This window comes from Eleutherodactylus coqui, chromosome 9, assembly GCF_035609145.1.
Source record: "Eleutherodactylus coqui strain aEleCoq1 chromosome 9, aEleCoq1.hap1, whole genome shotgun sequence".
NCBI lineage: Eukaryota > Metazoa > Chordata > Amphibia > Anura > Eleutherodactylidae > Eleutherodactylus > Eleutherodactylus coqui.
The window spans coordinates 98115772-98137223 of NC_089845.1; the positions used below are offsets into that span (position 1 = coordinate 98115772).

A 21452-nucleotide genomic window follows, 5' to 3' on the forward strand; every position below is an offset into this window, starting at 1 on the left:
ATACAGGAGTATGCGAAGACTTGAGCAAATCAGCCCAATTCACTGTGCAAATATGTTGCGCTGAGACGAAGGGGCCCTCAGGCCGGTACTAGATAGAGGCCCTTCTTATCAAAAGTTGTTCGAACACATATATAGCAAATGTGAAAGACTGACCGATTTCTCGTTTGAACGAGCCAACCATGTATCTGCTATATAAACGGGCGGCGCGAGCGAACTCTGACATCGTTGGCTTGTTCAAACGATACAACCTTTCATGTAAGCGGACCCTAAAATGATAGGACTTTTAATAAATGTGCCGTGTTCGGTAGTGTGATTGTTGGAAACAAAACCAGACATCATCTAAAATCCGAAGCTGAAGTTGTGATGAAACCTAAGTTTGCGGGCTGCCCGGAGGGAAGCGAGCGGTTAATGTCTGCACTGCTTTATCCTAATGAAGTAGGGGGGGAGGGGGGGGGGAGAACAGGCCTTGCTTCCTTTATTTCACCGGCACGCCTTGGAAAGTCAACATCTCTGTGACAAGATGAAGAAGCTGTGTAATCTCATCCAACAAATGATCTCACTTTGACCCTCACACTAAAGTTTGCGATTAAACACAAACAGACACGTTTTCAGATATTGATTGGAACTAATGTCTGATGCTAACAGGCTGGATGTTATCGGGGCTGGCGGAGAAGAGAAGGAGTGTCACTACTATACTGAATAGTTCTGGATAAGATCACAATCTCCTCCGTGTGATGCTATCGGGGAGAGGGCAGAGGAAAACAGGTAATTATCATCCGGAGCCATTGCTAATTCAAACTGTTGCTGAACAAATTGGACAGTAAAGCAGCCGGCTTCACGCAGGTGTTGAGTCGCACGGAGGAAGAACGTCTGAAACCGCTGCGGATTTATAAAGAAATATTATATTGCATCTGTTACAGATACAATATAATACGCATGTTTTTGCGCACGTTTTTGCACGTAGAAAATCGGGCGCATGATCCACGACCATTAAAACCCATAGGTTTCTATGGGTGCGCCCACATTGGCTGATCTTCTGTATGAACGTCCACCTCCGGCGAAGATAGGATGTAGTTAGCCCTTCAAGTTACTGACCTCCAGAGCTTAATTGCTTACTTGCTATTATACTATTATTCTCTGGCGTTCCTTTGTTCTTCAGGATACTCCTGCCGTGGCATTGTATTCTGAATCTGTGTCACGATCCTATCATCCGCGATATACGGGCCCCATGTTTTCCAACTGCTAAGTTGCAGACAGTAGGATGCTATTCGTAGACCATCTCATTTTTGGCTTTCCAGAAATGTCCTCTCTGGTGTGCCGGTCACCAGCATAAGGTATCTATAGCTACCTGAAAATATTGCTTCATCATGCTTATTGAAGGGGTACACTCATTACCATGGTACGTCTCACAATTATGGGTAGACCGCCACATGAAGGAGGAATTTTGAAGTGAAGAGCAGTTTTGACAATGACATTATTGCTGCATGGGATGGCAGCTGGGGACCCTTTTACCCGGAACGAATAATGTTCAGACTCTCACTGAAAGACAATCGTTCAGTGTAAATGCTGCCAGTGACTGAACGATGAACGGAAATTCGTCCACATATCATTCGTTGTTCAGTATCTGCAGGCATACTAATCAAAGGACAATCGGCTTGTGTAAATCTCATCTATGGAAACGGGCAGACGGAAGCGATCTCCATTCACTGAATTAATAACCCTTTCCAATCCACTGTCTGACGTCTGAAGACATTCTGATTGAAGCCTGTACAGCTCCTATATCGGAAGACGTCCAGCAGGGTATTCTTACTGTATATTACTGGCTACTCTGTTGTCGGCAGCCTCTCCAGCATGTCCCATACCGCAGTACTGGCTCTAGCCAGCAAATGGCGCCATTGTATAATGGCAGAAAGAGAAAGCCCCTTAGGAAACCCTGAATCCAAAATTGGATTGCAAAGGGTTAACGCTCCTAGGTAAAGGCACAGAACCGTTATTGCCGGGATGACTATCGGGCACTTAGGTGCCTGACAATTGACCCGTGTAGAAGCACCCTAACCTGTGAGCTCTCCTTTGAGTGCCGGTGAAGTATTTTGAGGGTGCGGATGTTCCCATTGGCTCCAATTTATTACAAAATCCTTCAAATGATCTAAAGTATTAGAATCTCTCTGATCAGATTCTACATCAGGCGATTAAATGAACCCACGGACAAAACTTTCCATGAATCCAAGAGGTTTCCTCCTTCAGTATCAGCTCATCTAAAAGGAACAGTAACAATTCTGCACATTTAGCGCTCCTCCAGCATAAACTAAAATACCTTACATACGTTTTAAAGCTATAAAGCCTATTTTATGGGATCTGTCATAGAGGTCGCGCCAGGCCATCCCCGCCTGCTGTAGAAAATCACTTTACCTGATATTGCTATCAGAAAATGTATTAGGAGAGGAGATCAATATCTCAATATCTCTTTATGAGCAAAAACATGAACACATGTGCCGTGTAGCTCAGAAACGTAGCTGTCATTATTCTTAATAAAGGCAGACGAGAGGCAGTGTGTCAAATATTTAACCCGTAAATTTACCCTGTATTTGGCCGTGCATTTTACTCATTATGGTTTAAAGTGATTTATCACACACAGTAAATTATTCGATTTGAAAGAAAATTGGCGCGGCATGGAAATGAATGGGTAAAAGGGTAGTGGAGCATGTAGCTCGGCAGCCTCGTATCGCTGCTCCATAACTGTATTTCCATATATGTAAGAAATGTATTGATATTGATTATAGTGATGTAGTTAAGAAGGTTGGAATCTTAAGACAGTTTCGCCGAATAGCAAGATCATTAGAATACGGAAGATCCAGCAATATTTCAGGAAGACCATAGATTGGAGTATTAGTAGTGATTAGTGTTGAATGAACTTTTGAAAAGTTCGGTTTGGCCTATTTACGGAAACGTGGCAAAAAGTGTGGTTTAAATCAAATTATTTCAAAACGAATTGGAAGGTCACCAATACCCCAAAACTGGTGTATAATGTGGTTTTGGTCCTGTGGCTTATACTGTTGCCTTGCAGTGATGGGGTCATGGGTTCAAATCTGGCCAAGGACAAGATCTTCATGGAGTTTGCATGTTCTCCCTGTATTTCCCCTTTATTTATATAGCACATATATATTACACAGCACTTTACATCAGTTGATATTTTTTGTCTCCATTGGGACTCTATATGCACCTATTAGTACACTTTTGGAGTGTGGGAAAAGGCCTCACAAACACAGGGGGATATACAAACATCATGCAGACGTTGTCAGATTTGAACCTAAGACTCCAGCTCTGCAAGGCAATGGTGCTAACTGCTGAGTCTCCTACTCCTCATACTCATCCATTTGGGCAGGACAAACCACCCAAGGTTTAGATTCGCTCCAAACCAAACTTTTAGCAAAGCTTGACTGGTTCGGTTTGCTCAACACTAGTAGTCAAAGTACCTTCCAGGGTCTGGGCAACAAGGTAGAGAAGTCCAGCCAAAGTCCATTGAGCCATAGTATACATAGAGTCTCCACCAGAGTCCACCTCCTTGTCTTTCTTTATGAATGGGTACCATAGAGGATGCAGCAGTTATGTTTTGTTCTTCTGCCATCATGGCTCCCAGTTACTGTATTTATGTTATTACTTTGATTCTGTCACTGTATTTATGTTATGAACTTGGTTTTGGGGCTGTATTTATGTTACAAGCTTGTTTCTGGTATTGTATCTGTGTACTGAGGTTGGTTTGTGCTTTATTTATGAACTATGTCCAGCTTGGTTCTGTAACTGCATTTATGTGATGAGCTTTGTTCTGCTGATGTAATTATGTTATTAACTTGGTTTTGGGGCTGTATTTATGTTATGACTTTGGTTCTGGTGCTGTGTTTATGTTATGAGCTTCATTCTTGTATTGCACCTATGTAATGAGACTGTTGTGTGCTGCATTTATATACTGAGTTTGCTTCTGGGGCTGTATTTATGCACTCAGATTGGTTTGGATGCTGGATTCATGTACTGAGCTTGGTTCTTGTCCTGCTTTTATGTTATAAACTTGGTTGGGTATTGTATTTATACACTCAGTTTGGTTCTGATGCTGTATTAATGTACTGGGCTTGGTTCTGGTGCTGCGTTTGAGTTATGAGCTTGGGTCTGGTGTTGTATTTATGTACTGAGGTTGGTTCTTGTGCTGTATGGGTGTTATGAGCAATGTCCTGGTACAGTATTTATTCATTGAGCTGTTCTGGTATGGGTATGCTGCTTTCTTGCTGATTTCTACACTAGCTGAATACAGGCAGACTTCCTATCAGTGCAATATACAATATATATATATATATATATATATATATATATATATATTTTCTCTTATGGTGGCGGCAGCTAAAAAATTCTGCACAGGATGTTATCTAACCTATGGCCGGCACAGACCGTGATCAGTGATAGGATATGGGTGAGAGAAATAGAAATCACAGCCCTCCAATTCATGCAGAAGAATGAAATCTGTATATGGAAACGGCAATAAAAAGATTTCATTCTTCTGCAAGAACTGGAGTGCTGTGATTTCTATTTATACTATCCGTGTCTGCTTATGACCCAAGGGGGCCTTGGGGCCACTCAGGCTCCTCCAGGGCCCAAGTGTGACTCTTACCCCGGCACCCCCTATAGCTACGCCCCTGGCTTTTTCTCCAGTTACATACACAAGTGGGGTGTTGACAGTAGTGGGTACTTATAGCTTGAGGCCGGTAGCCTAGATAGAACACCCCAGATGACTCTTGTCTTCTCTCTATCTGATCCGTGCGATAATAATATTACATTACGGTCTGGAGTTTCATGCTTTACCTTTCTTGGTCTGATAGATCTGCGAATTACAGGTTTGGTATTGTAACAATGATGTAAAGGCCATGTTAGATCAATGATACACAGTTATTCTTTACTCTTTCTCAGATAAACTTATATTTTACCTCTGCAAGGACTCGGCTATTCAGATGAAGAATACCAACGACATGAGGGGATAAGCTATTTAAAGCATCTCTGTGCAAAAAAAGGAGAAAAAAACCCATGCATACAGGCAGCCATGTGATGACAATAGCCGCACCATGCATATGCCAGGAGCTGGGAAGCCCCTTACATAGAGCTGCTTTTTATAGTCTTCTAATCACAATATTTCCATCACATAGCTGACAATAGGCTATTGAAGTGTTCACATTGAACTTATTCCCAGTGGCCTGCTTGTAGATCAAAGACAGCTCGTGTAAAAACCTCACAACTTCCCCCAACGCCATGTAGAACAAATACAAATTATGCACTTGATACCAAAGTGGCCGAGACAACGGGGAGCTTTTATAGGAGGGACCTTTCTATCCAAGTTCATATTATATAATGCAGAAGATGAAGCGTTCTGCACAGTATGTACCCTCATTGTTATCTATTATCATCAGGGCTTTTTCACACGAGCGATTTTCACGCCGGTGTGCTGCAACTGACAGCACACTGACCCACTCCAGTCAATGGGGCTATACCGTCTATTTACACGGACTGAAGAAAATCGTAGCATGTCCTATTGTGGTATGACTTCTCGGACGATAATCACCCATTCAAGACAATGGGTGGACAAAAGCAAAAACGGAGCTCACACAGAAGACATTCGTATGCATTTCTCACGGATCATTGCTAAGCAATTCGAGAAACCAAAATGGGCCTCTTTCATTATTTTTTTTTTTTTGCGCACGAGAAATAAATCGGATGCCACACAGATCAAACGTGGACGTAGAAAACAGATATACGCAATGCATATGGATGTCAGATAGATATACACATGCATTGAAATCGGTCTGTTTTTCACGCATTAAAATCGGACATGCTTGTGTGAGTAAAGCCTTAAAAGGGTATTCCAGGAAACTGCTATTGGTGACCTGTCCTCAGGATAGTTCATCAATAGTTGATTGCTGGGGATCCGCTGCTCAGGATCCTAACCGAGCAGCTGATTCGTCTCGCTGTCAATGCAGCAGAGATGGACATCATCATTGGTGTCGGAGCAGGAGCGTTTCACTCCTATTGATCTTCCTGTTCCGACCCCAGTGCAGACAAGGGAGTCTAATAGGTGGTTCCAGCACAGCGCAGCCCCCCACAGGTGGGGGTTAATGGAGCTAGGTGTGTGTGGATTTCTCCAGCCAGCCAGTCTCTCGGGTCTCAGACCCCTGTGTGTCAGGTGCATGTGTCTCTGGAGGCCCCTCTTTAAGGGGGAGGTCCTGTTAGGATATGCTGCTGGGATCTGTTGTTCTACTTGGGTTTCCAGCAGTGCAGTCACACTGGTGGGGTTTGATTGAGCTGGCTATGTGTGGATTTCTCCAGTCAGCCAATCACCACCAGTCTACTGATAATATATACCAGCTCCTCTGCTAGAGGCTGCTAGGCTTTTCTTTGTTTGTTCAGCGTTTTCAGTTTGAACAGTGTTGTGTTCCCGCATGTCTGTGCAGGGTGCCAGACGTGTGGTGTGAACAGTCCTGTTCAGGGTGCATGGCATACTGTGTTATATGGAAATTGTTGGTGTGTCGGTGTGAGCTGTGCTCAGTCCTGCTGTGTTTCGTTTGTCATCTAGGTCTAGTTAGGTCCCTAGGTTCCAGCGCAGGGCGGTCCTTGTCAGGACAACTGCTTTGCATGCAGGCAGGTTTCATGTGGAAGTTGTCTCGTTAGAGAAGAGACCCAAGATAAAACGAGGACACTTGAAGTGGGCTTGCGGGCTAAAGTATCTTGGCCAAAATACAAACCAATACTTCGTATTGTATCTATTTACATCTGTTTATGCGTGCTTAGTCGTGTTTTGGGTGTTTGTCTGTCCGTGAGTTATATGCGCTGTTTCCGAGTTCTGATGGAGTTTCACCAGTTTGTGAGTGTGAATGATGTAACAGAATGTACACGTTTCAGGTGGGAGGTATGTGTGTCGTTTGGGCCACTACTCTGTGTGTGTGTTATGTCTGTCCATAAGTTCAGTTCACAGTTTTCCGTGTTCTGTCTGAGTTCTTGTGTGAAATGAAGTTAACAGATATCAATAGGTATGAAGCCACTTCTGAAACTTCCTGCTCCAACCCCAATGATGACATCAGACCCTGCTGCACTATCAGGAAGCCGGACAATCAGCTGATGGCTGGGAATTCCCCGGTTGCAATCAATTATTGATGACCTGAGATTAGGTGAGATTATGTAAAATCTTTAACGAGGCCCTAAAATAGTACATACAGTTGACTTTTTGGGTCCCCTAAGGCTCTAGGGTCTAAGTGTGACCACAACCTCTGTATGTCCATATGAAGAAAAACAACAGATAGTATCATTATTATATGGAATTAATATTAAAGAGGATGTCCCTAGAAGACAACCCCTATATATATATATATATATATATATATATATATATATATATATATATATATATATATATATATGCCCTATTAGGGCATATCAATTTCATACAGTGGGATCTGCCGCTTGGGACATTCCCTCTATGACCTGGAACATAGAGTTGTTCTGTAAAAAGGTTCCTGTTCTAGTGAACTTTGAGCCATTTTGTATTAATATCTCTGGCTGGTTATTGCTTCCTCTTCCAAAATTGCTGTGTGATGTGGCACAGAATGGGAGCCTAGAGATTGTCTTACCAGGCCAAAAAACAGGGACTGAGAGGAGCCCAGCCCTGTACATGCATCCGTCATTAGACCAGCTGAATTTCTCTATCGGTTTGGTGTTTGGGACAATAAAAGTTGAGTTATCAGTGGCAGCCGACTAATATTTTACACCACCCCATGTATTTCTTGCAGAGACACAGAGAGGACCTGGTGTCTTCCAAACATATGGGATATTGGTGGTGGAGAGGATTAGAACAGAGTCACCCCTGGATTCTGGCAAGAGGCAAAATGGTCTTCAATGAGTATCTGTAGGCCTATCCTAAATCCTGCGGTTCCCTGTGTGCCTGACGGCAGGGGCGTTTTACTCCCATAAAAGCCATGTGCACAGACCATGAATGGCATTACACCGTGTAGTCCACGTTTTTGCACAATTTGTGGCAAGAGTTGGGTCAATTTTGCCTAGTAAATCTCTCCATTTTATGATGTATTTGCACCTTTTTGAACTCACAAGACTGATACTTGAGTCTATTGCATTTGTAACATGGTATTTAAATTTTCCACGTAACATCATATCCTAAGCAATGTAATATTCTTGGACAATTTTAATGTAGGAACATAAATGGTTTTGCTACTCCTAAATATTAGGCAGTAGTTCAGCGAAATATCTTGAAAGTCCATGGTCTTGATGTGTATTGGACAAGCTTCCATACTCATTATCAGCAGCCTCCAGAATCCTTTCTAAAGTCAGTACTATCTGTGGCATCTAACAGCTCAGGGTAAGGAGCTTTTCTTACCAAGAACCTTCTAAATGTCCTTTGTTAAAAGGTCTCACATCTGAAAAGTCGTTTCAACTTACTCGATTCACAGCGAGGATTAGTATATAAAGAAGCTGCTAAACATGGCAAATCGTTTGGTAGAGTCACTAGGCTTTTGAGATGGTGCACTAGGTGCAAATTAAATATATTCCACCAGTTATGTGCTGGTCATAAAAACAACCCTAAGGTTTTGGGACAAATTTTTTACTCAGAACTAGACTGGGAAGAGGGTACATTACCTGCAGTTATTCTTCTCTGCCATCCCTCCAATCTTTTGGTTCCAGGTCCTGTTTTCAGTTGTCCAAGATGACCAACGTAATCTTCAGACTACCTAATCCCCACAGTGCATTGGTGGTCTTAGACTACCAACGCACTATAACTGTTCTCTGATTGGCCAAAGATTGTCATGTGCTCAGCCAAGTCCAATGAGAGAGCATTGTTCAGTGCGCATTGGGTATTCAGAAAAATGCTACAAGCATCTTGGATAGCTAAAAACGGGGCCATGAACTGATGGATCGGAGGAGTGGCAGAGAACAAATGCAGGTAATATACCCTTCGCTCCCTCCTGTCCGGGAACAGAACTTTGTCCTGAAAATGGAGAGCTGCTTTAAACACAAACATTATAAGAGTGTATATTTGGACAAGCTTGACTTAAACTTTAGGCAGCCTCAGACTGTCCCACTACTGCATCCAACTGTGCTGTGCTGTGCAGACAGGAGGCTACAGACCTGTTTGTGTTGTGGGATACTTCCGGTTTTGTCGAGAAACCCTTTCAGCAGTCTCATATCATCACAGGTAAGAATACAATGACAGTGATACCTCCATATATATAACACTGGATCCACCATTCACAGTAAGTGATGGTCCCAGCTCACCTCCTCTCCTTCCCTGCATGTGATAGAAAACATGCCCACAGCACTCTCTCATAGAAATCAATGGGTCAGCTCGTGTTAATTGTGTCTATGGCCTATGATTTCTACTGTAAGGCATATCTTTTAATGTTATTAACTACAGCTCAGGCATTATTGCTGCCCATATAATCATGTACAGACAATAGATTTAAAAAAATCTACAATCAGAAAATAAAAGCAGATTAGAAAAATGGAAAATATTTCAATGTCTGGTTTTAATTAGTACAAAACATGTAGGTGATAAATTCCCTTTAAGAAAGTCAAGATTGCAACTGTGGTCAAGGATATTATTCTTCTCTCATTGTTTTCTCAATCTGAGTCTCGGCTTCAGCCAACACATGAATGCCAATTTTGATCAGTACTTTTGTTGCTTCGCTTTGTTTAGGAGCAGGAGCTGCATCAGCATTTTGGACAACATTGGAAGTTCAAGTTAAAGACATTTATTGGGACTGAATAGGGGACTGTCAGGGTCCGCAACTCGGGACCCCAGCTGATTGAGGAGGCCGCGGCATTAAGGTGGGCACTGTGGCCTCTTCTCAGGCTTGTGATGCCATGTTCATTGATCACATGGCCTGAGAGCAGCTTAGTGAATTGGATTTAGCTACCCATACTATACCAGGCACACAGTCGCTATACAATGTACGGTGGTCGAGGCACTCACCCAAGCGCTGCTGTCACTTCAATCCGCTGATCGCAGGGGATCCCAAGTGGCGGACCCCCACGATCAACTATTGATGACTTAGTTTACTCCTGGAAAACCCCTTTAAAGGTTAAAGACAAAGCAAATTCCAATAAGGAACTCTGATTACTTGTAGAGCCAGGTTGGAGAAGAAGTGCAGTGACCAGTTTGCACTGGGTAAGCTACATTGATAATGGTTATTTGCAGCTAGTAGGGTGCCCAGTGAAATCAATGGGTGTTTGTGCCCCCCAGTCTTTTTCAAGGAGCTGGAAGCCTCCTACCACTAGCTAACAATACCCTAATGGGAGAAGACAACAATATTCTTCAGGTGCTACTCCACTCAGCCTTGTAGGATAACTCAGGACTAAAATCCTCAGCATGAACTCACCATGATCCCTAATGTCCTCGGCTGCAGAGCACTACTGCTCTGCCGTGTAATCCACATCAGGATGTTATTGCAATGAAGATCTTTATTGTAACTACTGTATTACGTATCTAGATGTGTGCACTTCTGTATCCGGGCTGTAAACTATGCAACTATGTAATATACATCTTTTCTGCACATGGCTTCTGTAATGGATGAAGTGCAGAACGAATGCTATGCAGTGATGTGGTTTCAAACTGAATACTATGCTGCCATAAAAACAGTCCTAGAATGCAATATGTGTATTGAGTGAATATCAGGAACACTTGAAGTCCCGTAGTCAGTGCTACTGTATACTATATTGTAATCTAATATGTGTCTGCTACATAGACTGCACCTACAACCAATCTAGTCTTGACTGAATGCAGCCAAGCACAGTCATAGGGTTCTCATATAGTGCATTATACTGAGGTGTATCTAGTCCTTTTACAGTCACTCATGTAATCCCAATAAGGGGTACTGATCAAACAGATCAATGCTCTTTTAAGACGGGGTTGAGAAGTCGGAGGTTTGGCTTACCGATTCCACAGGCTTGCCAGCCTCCCAGGGTTATTGTATCCTATTAATATTGTTCTTCTATATAACCATTTGTTATTGTATGTGTCTTTAAGAGGGGGAGGACACCTAGATGGCAGGTGAAGCAGAAATGGAGAAGCCGCCAAGTTGTTGAAGAGGAGAGTGAAGGAAAGAGCAGCAGGCTGATTCCTAGCAACGGGTCTCCCCTGTCCTTACGGGGTAGATTCTCATGGTGTGGGCTCTACATCATGAAGAAGAAGCGAGTGTAGCTATATGTTAGTGCAGGAAGTGATCCTGGTGCTTCTCAGCCGCTCGTCTCTGTTCAGATGACCCTCTCCATTACAAAAAGTTACCAGTGGAGTTAAGTAGAGACTGTGCAGTTGTTCGTACGAGGACTTGCATTTCTTCAGAAGGACTTTATAGTAAATCTACATTATGATGGAGAAGCTTTGCAAATCACTCATACAAAGACCTCTGTTCCCTAATAAGGATTATATATTGGTCTGTAACGGCACATTTAAGATTATTTCACCCCAGTTTAATAAAACGTTGTTTCACATTGTCTGCTAATATGTGGAAGTGTCCTGAGGAACCTATGCATGAAAAGGTGGCCGGTGGCCAGAGGAACGTCTCGGAGTATCACAATGCAAGTTTGAACCCCACTGGTTCCACAGTTTATCATTGTTTTCTATCCATAACAGGTAGGCTTAAAACCTGACAACCGCCCAGGCCCTACACAACTTTTTATCACTTGCCTATTCCTCTAAGGAGCCAATGCCCATCTATAGTGCAGGCTACTACGATTATTCATCCCTCATACAGTTTCATCAGCATCTTCCTTTATATAAGGACATGTGCTGCCAACAACATTAATTTTTACTGCAGCACAAATGACATGGTCAACTGATAAAGGAGTGTTTGCTTGTTCATCAGCTGTTTGGGTGCATATTCATATGGCCCGATGATCAGGCAAATAAATGATCGTATGCACCCAAACATCAGGTCTGGTCCTCCAGGGCATTGCTTACAAGGTTCAAAAGAGGGGCATGGAAAAATAATAAAATATAAAACTCATGACCATTCTAATTTAAATCAACAATTAATCAAAAATATGAAGCCTTGTTTCCCCAGAATAAATCCCAAAACGTGGCAAATGCTCAATGTACCACTCTTAGTGTATCCAAAGGAATTGCCAATACCGTCCCAAACTCTAGATATTGCCACAACCAAAATAATAGGTGTCTAAATGTATGTACATTCATACTCTACATCCATGTGTCATACATAGGCAAAAATTGTAGCGTGTTCCGTTGCAAACTATACAGGTTAATTAAAAAGAGTGATGCAAGAGTAAGACTGATTTCTTCCTACATAAATTGACATACAACAGCCAGAATTACATAAAAAGATAGAACAGTTCAAGTGTTTACTGCACCGTATAGATGCTCCATGTGGGCCATTGGTCAGTGTGACCACAGCATCTAAAGCCGCTAATAGAGGAAGAGGGCTCCCTCTGTCACCCATCGAACCCCTATGATCCAATCGCAAGGTTCTGATGGGCTGCTATTGCAGTCAGAGGCCTAATTATAAACTCCAGTTCAAATATTTATGATGGCCTAAGAGGTCCTATCAGAGAAAGGATCTAATAGGGTCGTGCAATGCATAGCTGAAGTATTGTTGTGTTTTGTTCTCAGCAATCAAATCTGATGACATTCAAGTTTTATAATTGGACAAAAGTGAAAAGTGTAAAAAAGCTTACTAAAAATGTAAAAAAAACCCTCAAACCCCTTGACTCTCACCCTTTGTTATGTAAGGAAAGGAAACAAAAAAAGCAAACCCAAAATTGGTATTGCCACATTTGTAACAACCCCAATAAAAAAATCACATTATTAAGGTGAATGGTAGGAAAAAATAGTTTTAAAAACTGACCAAAATCCTAATTTTCCGTTTCCCGCCTCACAAAAAACAGAACGAAATGTGATGAAATAGTCATGTGAACCCCCAAAAATGATACCATTAAAAATCACAGTGTCTTCTGCAAAAATAAATCTTCCCAAAGCTCGTCGACAGAAAAATAAAAATGTTATGGTCCTTTGTATGCAGTGGTCCCTAAAAATACGTATTTTAAAAAAGTGTTTCTAGTCTGCAAAAGTAGTAAAACATAAAAGAAAACTATATAAATGTGGGATCCCTCTAATTGTGCTGATCCAGAGAATAATGTTATCTTGTTAATTATAGTGGAGGTGAACACTGTAAGAACAAACCCCAAAACCAATGGCGGTATTTCTGCTTTTTTATTATTATTATTAATAATAATAATAATAATAGTTATACATTATATGAAACCAAAAATGACGCTATTAAAAATATAACTTGTTCTGCAAAAAATTGCGCCATTACAAGACCATCTCGGCATAAAAATAAAAAGGTTGTGGCTCTTGGAATGTGACAATGCAAAAAGACTGCAAAAGTGTTGGGTCATGGGGACCTAAAATGGACTGATCATAAAGGGGTTAAACATAAAGCACTTGCAATGAACATATTGGAAATAAGCATATAGAGTTTGCGCAGGAATACCGGGACTTATAGCAGATGTATGCCTGAATATACAGACCATGAGGCCGCAGTGACAACGCGGCATCTGTCATATTCTGCGGATGTGGATGTAGAGTCAGGAACGGCTTAAGACGTCAGTAATAGTGGTGCATTGTACTGTAGCTACATTCACATATTCATAATTGAACAGTTCAGCCAGTTGGAACCACACATTTAGAAATTTACATTCTAATATTTTCACAAGAAAATGCTTAGCGTGATGCCGGGCTCTTAATCCAGCCTGTTATTTTCCGGCACAGGCAGTAGTGATATGCTCTATGCTCCTCTATGTAATTTCTCCCTAACTTATCAAACATCTCCCATGCTTATGTGCCACCACCTCAAAATTCCTAATTCGAAAGGGGCCTAGATACGGGCAAGAAGATGAGGTGAGGAATATTAACATAAAATCATTTTCTGGAGTCTTCTAAATCTTCTGCTGTCTTGTAAGACGGGTGCCTGATTTTGTTTCATAGCACTAACGCCGTTCCAATTTGTGAATCTATGGCAATTTCCTAGTAGCACGGTGAACTGACTATAGAGTATGGTAAGTTATAGATTCTCTGTAAAGCTATCATAAGCAAACACAGGCTGTTTTTGGAATAGTCGGTAAACAGAACCAGTGCCAGCTGGGCCAGCGTCGGCACCCGGCAAACCTGAGAGGGTACAGGGGCCCACTGAACCTAGGGAGGTCTACTCAGCGGTGGGATGAATCAAGTCCTCGTTCTTGGAAATTAATAGTTTCCACATCCTAAAGACATGGATATCATTAAGTATGATAGCAGCACTGCCGGAAGCCAAGGGCTTCCTGCTCCACCATTCAGTGCCTTCTCTGTCACGCTTGTTGCGTTGTTCCAATGATCACTGTCAAAAGAGGCTGAGACTGTAGGAAAATGAAGTAGGGGAGTGTCTTTAAAATATTTTATTGCACAGTGGTGGTCTTAGAGGCGTTGTCTGAGTTATGAAATAAGCCCATAGGCGCGAAGTACACCATAGCACTTATTAAGACTTCATTCTACCCTCTAAGTCATTTATGGGTCCCAAAATGCCCCTGAGCGGTTATTAAAGTGCTTGTACAAGTTATGAAAGGGCAGCCTAAGGTGTTTATCATGGTGTAAAATGACAAAACAGCTGATAGTCACCTCTCCCTACTCCCAGCTTGTCCCCCCGTTGGCAACTCCAGTCTCCATTGTGTTGTAGTTTACAGGTTGCAGTGGGCCCCTACAGTGGGGTCTAATTAATAACTCGGGGCACAGTGGGGCCTGTAAGTGACTAAGGGGGCAGAGTAGGCCTATAAATTACTAAGGGGAGCCACTGTGACTCTGTTGCCCAAGAGCCCATGTAAATCTGGAGCCAACTCGGAGCACCAGGCTCAAAATAGCCCACCAGAAAAACCCCAACCCAAAATTGACTAGTGATAAAGACATAAGAGAGGGAGCTCATAGCAAAATGTAAGGGGGTTTCCAGGACTTACATATTGATACCTATCCTTAGGATAGGTCATCAAAATCAGATCCTTGGGGATATGACTCCTGGAACCTCCTAAATTAGCTGTTCGAATGGGTAGCACACTCTGGCGAGAGCTGAAGCCTCCTTATTGTATGCCAGCCACAGTACCATTGATTTCAAAGCGGTGGTGTCTAGTATTGCATCTCAATCCCATTCTGTTGTGTTGGACTGAGCTGCAAAAAGGTCATGTGACTGATAGATATGACATTGCATTACTCCATTCCTTTTCATTGAAGTGGAGGTTGAACAAATACGTCTACTGTTATTCATCTCTTAGGATTAATATTATGAGTATATAAATATTATTAATATGCATATTGTGCTGACAGATCATAAGAATCACATACCAAGATGTTGTTATCATTGTTCAAGTCCATCTTGCCAGCAAAGGGCCCCCATGTTGTTCCAACTGGAAGTTGTTGTCGGCTCTGAATCCTGCGTTCTCCATCCTTCTGGAAAGCTTCCAACTCTCCTGCAGACACAGAAATGTAGACATGTGCTGAACACTTTCACTTTCCTTGACAACAGCCACATCCTCCCCTCTGTTTGTTTTACAAGTCCTATTTTATCGACGCCAACGGAATGAGAATGTCTTTTAATATGGTTGTCAAGGCGAGTATCTGCAGATGCATCATGACATACAGTGCACACTGTTGTATATTTTAATTGCAAAAACCAGTTCACATTATTATACATCATCCATGGAGCTGCCATGTGAACGGACAATCGGTAAACAGAGGCTTTCTACCTTGTAGCAGAGCCGAAAATCGTAAATGAGTTAAAGAGGCCGTCTGGCTTATAAAGATCTATCTTCAAATACCCTATTGGAGAATTCGGAGTTCTGAGTGCATTCAAGCCGTTCCTCCTGGTTAGAGCAGTGGGCGGCTATAAACAGAGTGTCTCAGACTGGGCAGGGCTGGCTTTGCAGTTGTATAGGGCCAATCAGTCACTGATGCAGAAGGGGGGTACCACAGAAGCCTGGAGGCTTATGCCCAATAGGAATTTGAACATTAATTTCATAAGAGTGTTATTTATATATTAACCCCTTGGAGACAACCATTTTGTGGTTTTTGTTTTTTTGCTCACCTTAGTTGCACACCTGCAACTTTTTGATGTTTCCACCGATGGAGCTATGTGAGACCTTGTTTTTGTTGGATGAGCTATAGTTTTTGTTGGTATGATTTAGGGATGCATATGACTTTTTGGTCACATTTTAATACATATGTTCTTGGACCTGATCAAAAAAAGTGCAATTCTGGCATAGTTTTTTTTTCTGATGGTGTTCACCATGCAGGAAAAATAATACACATTTTAATAGATCGGACTTTTTCTGCCACAGTGATACCAAAAATGTTTCTTTGATGTTGTTCTTTTTTATGTTAAACAGAACAGTTTAATAAATTTAAGAAAAAACTTTTTTTTTACTTATTTTTTTCTTTAGACCACATAGAGGACTTGAACTTGAAAACGTGCAATATACTGCAATCCTTCAGCATTGCAGTATATTGTACTTTGACCGGCTGTCTATTAAGCTTGTTACATGTCTGTAAAATTCAAATAGATAGATATAAATAAAAAATGACAGTGTGAAATGACAGTGTCCCCAAGAGAAGTGAAGTCACAGACATAGATAAAATAAAAAAAGTATATTTTTTACATCTTGTACACATTATCCTAATAAGGTCAAGGTCAGACGAGTGTGTTTTTTTGCGCGCCACTTGCATGAGCTCAAAACAGGCGAATGGGCAATGTTTCATATGCACATCACATGTGCCCCCCTCTAGCTCAAATCCTAGCCACATCCCTCCATGGTTTGCTATGAGGATTCTTATACAGAATAGTGGCTAGGAGGCGGATAACTATAGCCCCGCCCCTCCTCTCATGCTGTTGGGGGAAGCCCGGGGGAAAGCCCTGAAACCACACACCCCTCTCTATCCCCTCTATAGGGAATTTCCCTGGGGAGAGAGGAATTTCCCCTACTGCCCCCCACTGCTGTGGAATTGCCCAGCAGGGGGGCAGAAGGACTACCCTGCTGCTTAGAGCAGGACATTTAAAAAGTGCTGCCTAGAAGCACCTTTTAAAATTCCCGTTGTAAGATCCTGTTAGTCCTCACTGGGATTACCGGAACCTTCCTCGAACCCCCTTATCCCTGTGAGGACTAACCGGAGTTCTGTCCAGAAGCACCTTTTAAATGCCCTGCTGTAAGCAGCGGGGAATCTATTCTCAGCACAGGAGTTTCCATTAACTCCTGCTCCCATAGGAGTTAATGGAAACTCCTGCCCGGCGGGCTCCGAACATAGTGCATGTCCTATCTTTTTTAGGTGCGTGCCGGTTTGTGCTGCTAATTCCTCGCATATGAACGCTTTTATAAGAACCCATTGGCTCTTTTAGGAGCGTTAATTTTCTGCGAACATATAACACGCTTGTCTGACTGAGGCCTAAAACAGAAAAATGGGGGGAAAATCTGTGAAAAAAATGTATTTAAAAAATGTCACCAAAAAAAAACTAAATGCAGCAAAAAATAATTTTTGGGGCCCAAGGAAAGAAAAAATAGGGGTATAAAATCACCACGTGTAAAATTATGGAAAAGTGTCTGGTCCTTTAGGACTGAAATCCTCTGGGTTTTAAGGTCGTTAATAAAGAGGATAGTTATAAAATGTGTAAAAGAATATGGTAAAACGCTCCCTAAAAAATATCCAGATGAGACACACAGAGTAGTATATTTACTGGATTAGTATACAGCTCTAGAGGTCAGGAAATCTCTAGTCTCCTCTTCTTCATAGGCAAAGCCCAACTGGAAACAAAGCAAATTAAAACACATCATAAAAGACAAGAGCGCTGATAACAGGGAGGCTGACATCATTCAAAACTCATTTTATCTCCACTCTCGTCTGCTTCTGCTGTGGGGACATGTAAGCAAATGTGATTTGATCACCGAAATGTCCAAACTTACATGTGTGAATCTCGGCAGTTTATAATTTGGAAGGATTAAGTTTATACAATATGGCTGCGCTCGTCTCATTATCCCTGTGATTATCTGCTTATGCCAAGTGGAAAAGCAATATCATCTTGCTGTACATTCCTTACCACTGACTCAACGTATTGAACGACTTCTTTTTTTTTTTACGTGACTGTCTCCATAGTCGGGTTTGTGTTTATGACATTGTCTATAAAAGGCAGACATGACTCTTCCAACAAAGTGGAGATTCGGAGGCAAAGGTGAACTCGTGGGCCTTAGTACAAAAATTGCCACAACGCCACCACCTACCTTGTGCCATGTATAATCCTATTGTGCTCTAATGTGGTAGAGGGGACTTTGAATCTCATGATCAGTGCCCAGGTGTGACTGTTACCTGTGCACCCCCTATAGCTACACCCCTGTTTGGAGTCACTTACAGTAACACTATAGTGTACTGTATATCATTAGGGTAATGGGAGACTCGTGTGGCGCAGAGTGTTAAGGCAGCAGTATGCAGTCCGAAGCTCTAGCTCATGACCTGAAGGTTGCAGGTAGCCGGCTCAAGGTTGACTCAGCCTTCCATCCTTCTGAGGTAGGTAAAATGAGTACCCAGCTTGAGCTGGGAGTTAATAAATAAATATTACCTTAAGGCCTCGGTCAGACGACCGTTTTTTGCCGTGATTTGCAGATCGCATGACGGATGCGCATCCGCAAATCGCGTGACCGGGGCCGACGATTCACAAAAAAATCTGCAGCTAGCAGCGTTTTCGGCTAAATGGGCCCGATCACAGGAGCGCTGTCCGCCCTTTAAAATTCTATGGAGCCGGCAATACAGCCGGCTCCATTGAAAGCAATGGGCTGCCGGCGAGCGCAGGATGAATTTTTGGGAAGGGCTTAAACATATAAGCCCTTCCTTGAAAACCATCCAAAAATGTGTAAAAATAAAAAATATATATATACTCACCTTGTCCCTGCAGCCGGAGTTCAGCCGCGGCCGGCCGGCAGTTCTCCTGAACTGCTCTGTGTAGTATTCAGTAGGCGGGGATTTAAGGTCCCCACCTGCTGAATGGGCTGCCTCTGATTGGTCACAAGCTCACCAATCAGAGGCAGCTCTCACTCACCCAATTGAAAATTGCTTGATCTTTAAGGCAAAAATAGGCAGGTCACTAAGGGGTTAAACTATTCAGATGATAAACTTTTTCTTTGAATTTTCACTAATAATGAAAAATACCTTTGTCTGTTTCCTTAAACCTCAAACACTCAATGCTGTATATTTGGTGATTTCTCATGTCGTATAACTCATATGTTTTTTTTTCTAACTCTACATTATCAAAAACCCAACTTCCATAAATGAGAAAATATGAAAAAACCCACGAGACAGAATACCTGCATGACTACATTACTCTATTCCTCAGTCCGGAATATTAGGTCTCCATAAATAAAGTATAAATAACATAAGGATTCCAACCAGGACACCATCTGCATGCCGTTTCTCACTCCCATTTGTTTCACTGACTTTCCTGATAGTTGGGATACATACAGGCAGGAGAGTTAGATGAAATTATCCCCAGTATTTGTGGCTTCAGAGCTAAAGAAAGGATAAGTGAATTTAGCACATGATTAGGCGCGCTTAAAAATCTGCTCTATTAGAACCAATGCTTTCCAATGAAAGTGGTCACATGTCCGTTTTTTAGAGGCGCTAAATAACCGCACCTGCAAAAGATAGAACATGCGAACTGGCTCTGTCTCCTCCTCACTGATATTGCAAGGTGCTGAATATGAAGTGGGTTTTGATATTATATATGCACAAAGTTTGGTTCTAGTACTGTATTTATGTACTGAGCCTGGTTCTGGTGCTGTATTTATGTTACGAGCTTGGTTCTTGTACAGTATTTATTCACTGAGCTGTTCTGGAATGGGTGCACTACTATCTTGCTTTTTTATGCACAGACAGAATATATACAGACTGCTAATCTGAACAATATACGTCATTTTTTTTTATGATAGTGATGGGGCAAGAAAAAAAAATTCTGCACAGGTTGCCCTCTAACCTAGTGCCAGCCCTGGATTTAGTGCAGCCAGAAATATTGTGGTGTAACCTGTACATTTATGAGTGCTTTCCTCTAGTCCTCTCCTCATATAGAGCTTTAGAGTTGTGCTATATGTTCTGAGAAATCAGTATTTCACCCTTGCTGCTCCCTCTCCCCTCTCACAGCATGAGTGGTACATAGAGGCTATGTTCGTGAGACTGCAGTACCATCCCCTTTCTTTCCCTCCCTCTCCCCTTCTCCTACCCAGCTCTTAGTTACTGAGTTTCTTGGCAATGCAAGAGGTTTCAAAATTTTTAAAGAGAGCCCATAGGCACTGAAAAGGAGACACTATTGCTCCTGAACAACATATCAGAGTAATTAAGTAGCAGTTCATTAACTTATCCCATATAGCTGCAGAATGTTGCAGAATTGCCATTCTAGACTGCAGGAAAGCTGCGTGACAACCTAGTGGAGTCTGTAATATCAGTGCTATTAGTTGTCACTCCAGCAGATATAACTAGGCATGTGATATACTGTAATAGGACCGCTTATTGATTTGCAATTTTTTTAAATTAGGGACTGTTCCCTTTCTAATTTCATCAGAACCTCCATTTGTCCATCTGAAGAAGGAGTATGCACCGGCTGTCACATAAGTGCTATGTAGTGAAGCTGGCATAGACATATTCATCTGGATACGGATTTGCCAGCTTGAATTGCTGTCACTGTCTCTTTATAAAAGGCAGACGGTTTATTTTTAAGTGCAACTTCCAAATCCTGCGGAGTTGAGATTCAGATCTCTGCACTGTCTCAGCATTCTGAAGTCAAATACACAGAACTAATGTAGCTTGTTCTCTGATCTTCATCTAGCAAGGTCAATGCCTGATCATACAAGGTCACTGTGTCATTCTAGTGGAAGTGGAAGGAAAATAAGCTACTGAATTCAATTTCCTTCTCATAAAATGCAAAAAAAAAAATAAAAAAAAAAAAATATATATATATATATATATATATATATATATATATATATATATATGTGTGTGTGTGTGTGTGTGTGTATTCTGTATATAAAAAATACACCAAAGAGCTTTGTAAATTCATGGTCCCAGTAGGGGTGGAGTGAAGGAAGCCCCTTCAAGCAGTAAAGGTCATGAGCTCCTCACCACCCACTATAATACACTTCAGGTGGGTTCAGATTTACTGTATATGGCTGGCCTTAGCTACGTGTGGCCTGTGCAGTCGCACAGGGTGTCGGCCACCAGCTTGTAGGGGGAACACCAGGTGGATGTAGGCTGGAGATGGCTGCCCTCGGCCTGGCCAGATGACCCTCTTCCTCCCTGTGGCAACATCTTGTGGAGCTACCTGAATCATCCTCCTCCTGGCTCTATCTTC

The 21452-nt window shown here is 42.1% G+C and overlaps 1 protein-coding gene across 1 annotated transcript in view; it reads right to left on the bottom strand.

The window, feature by feature from the left end:
- Nucleotides 1–21452, bottom strand: part of ZFPM2 (zinc finger protein, FOG family member 2) — a 421708-nt gene that overhangs the window by 216889 nt on the left and 183367 nt on the right. The window contains exon 4 of the mRNA XM_066578089.1: nucleotides 15422–15546. Coding sequence (XP_066434186.1) covers nucleotides 15422–15546 — 125 coding nt within the window. The remainder of the gene's footprint in view (nucleotides 1–15421; nucleotides 15547–21452) is intronic.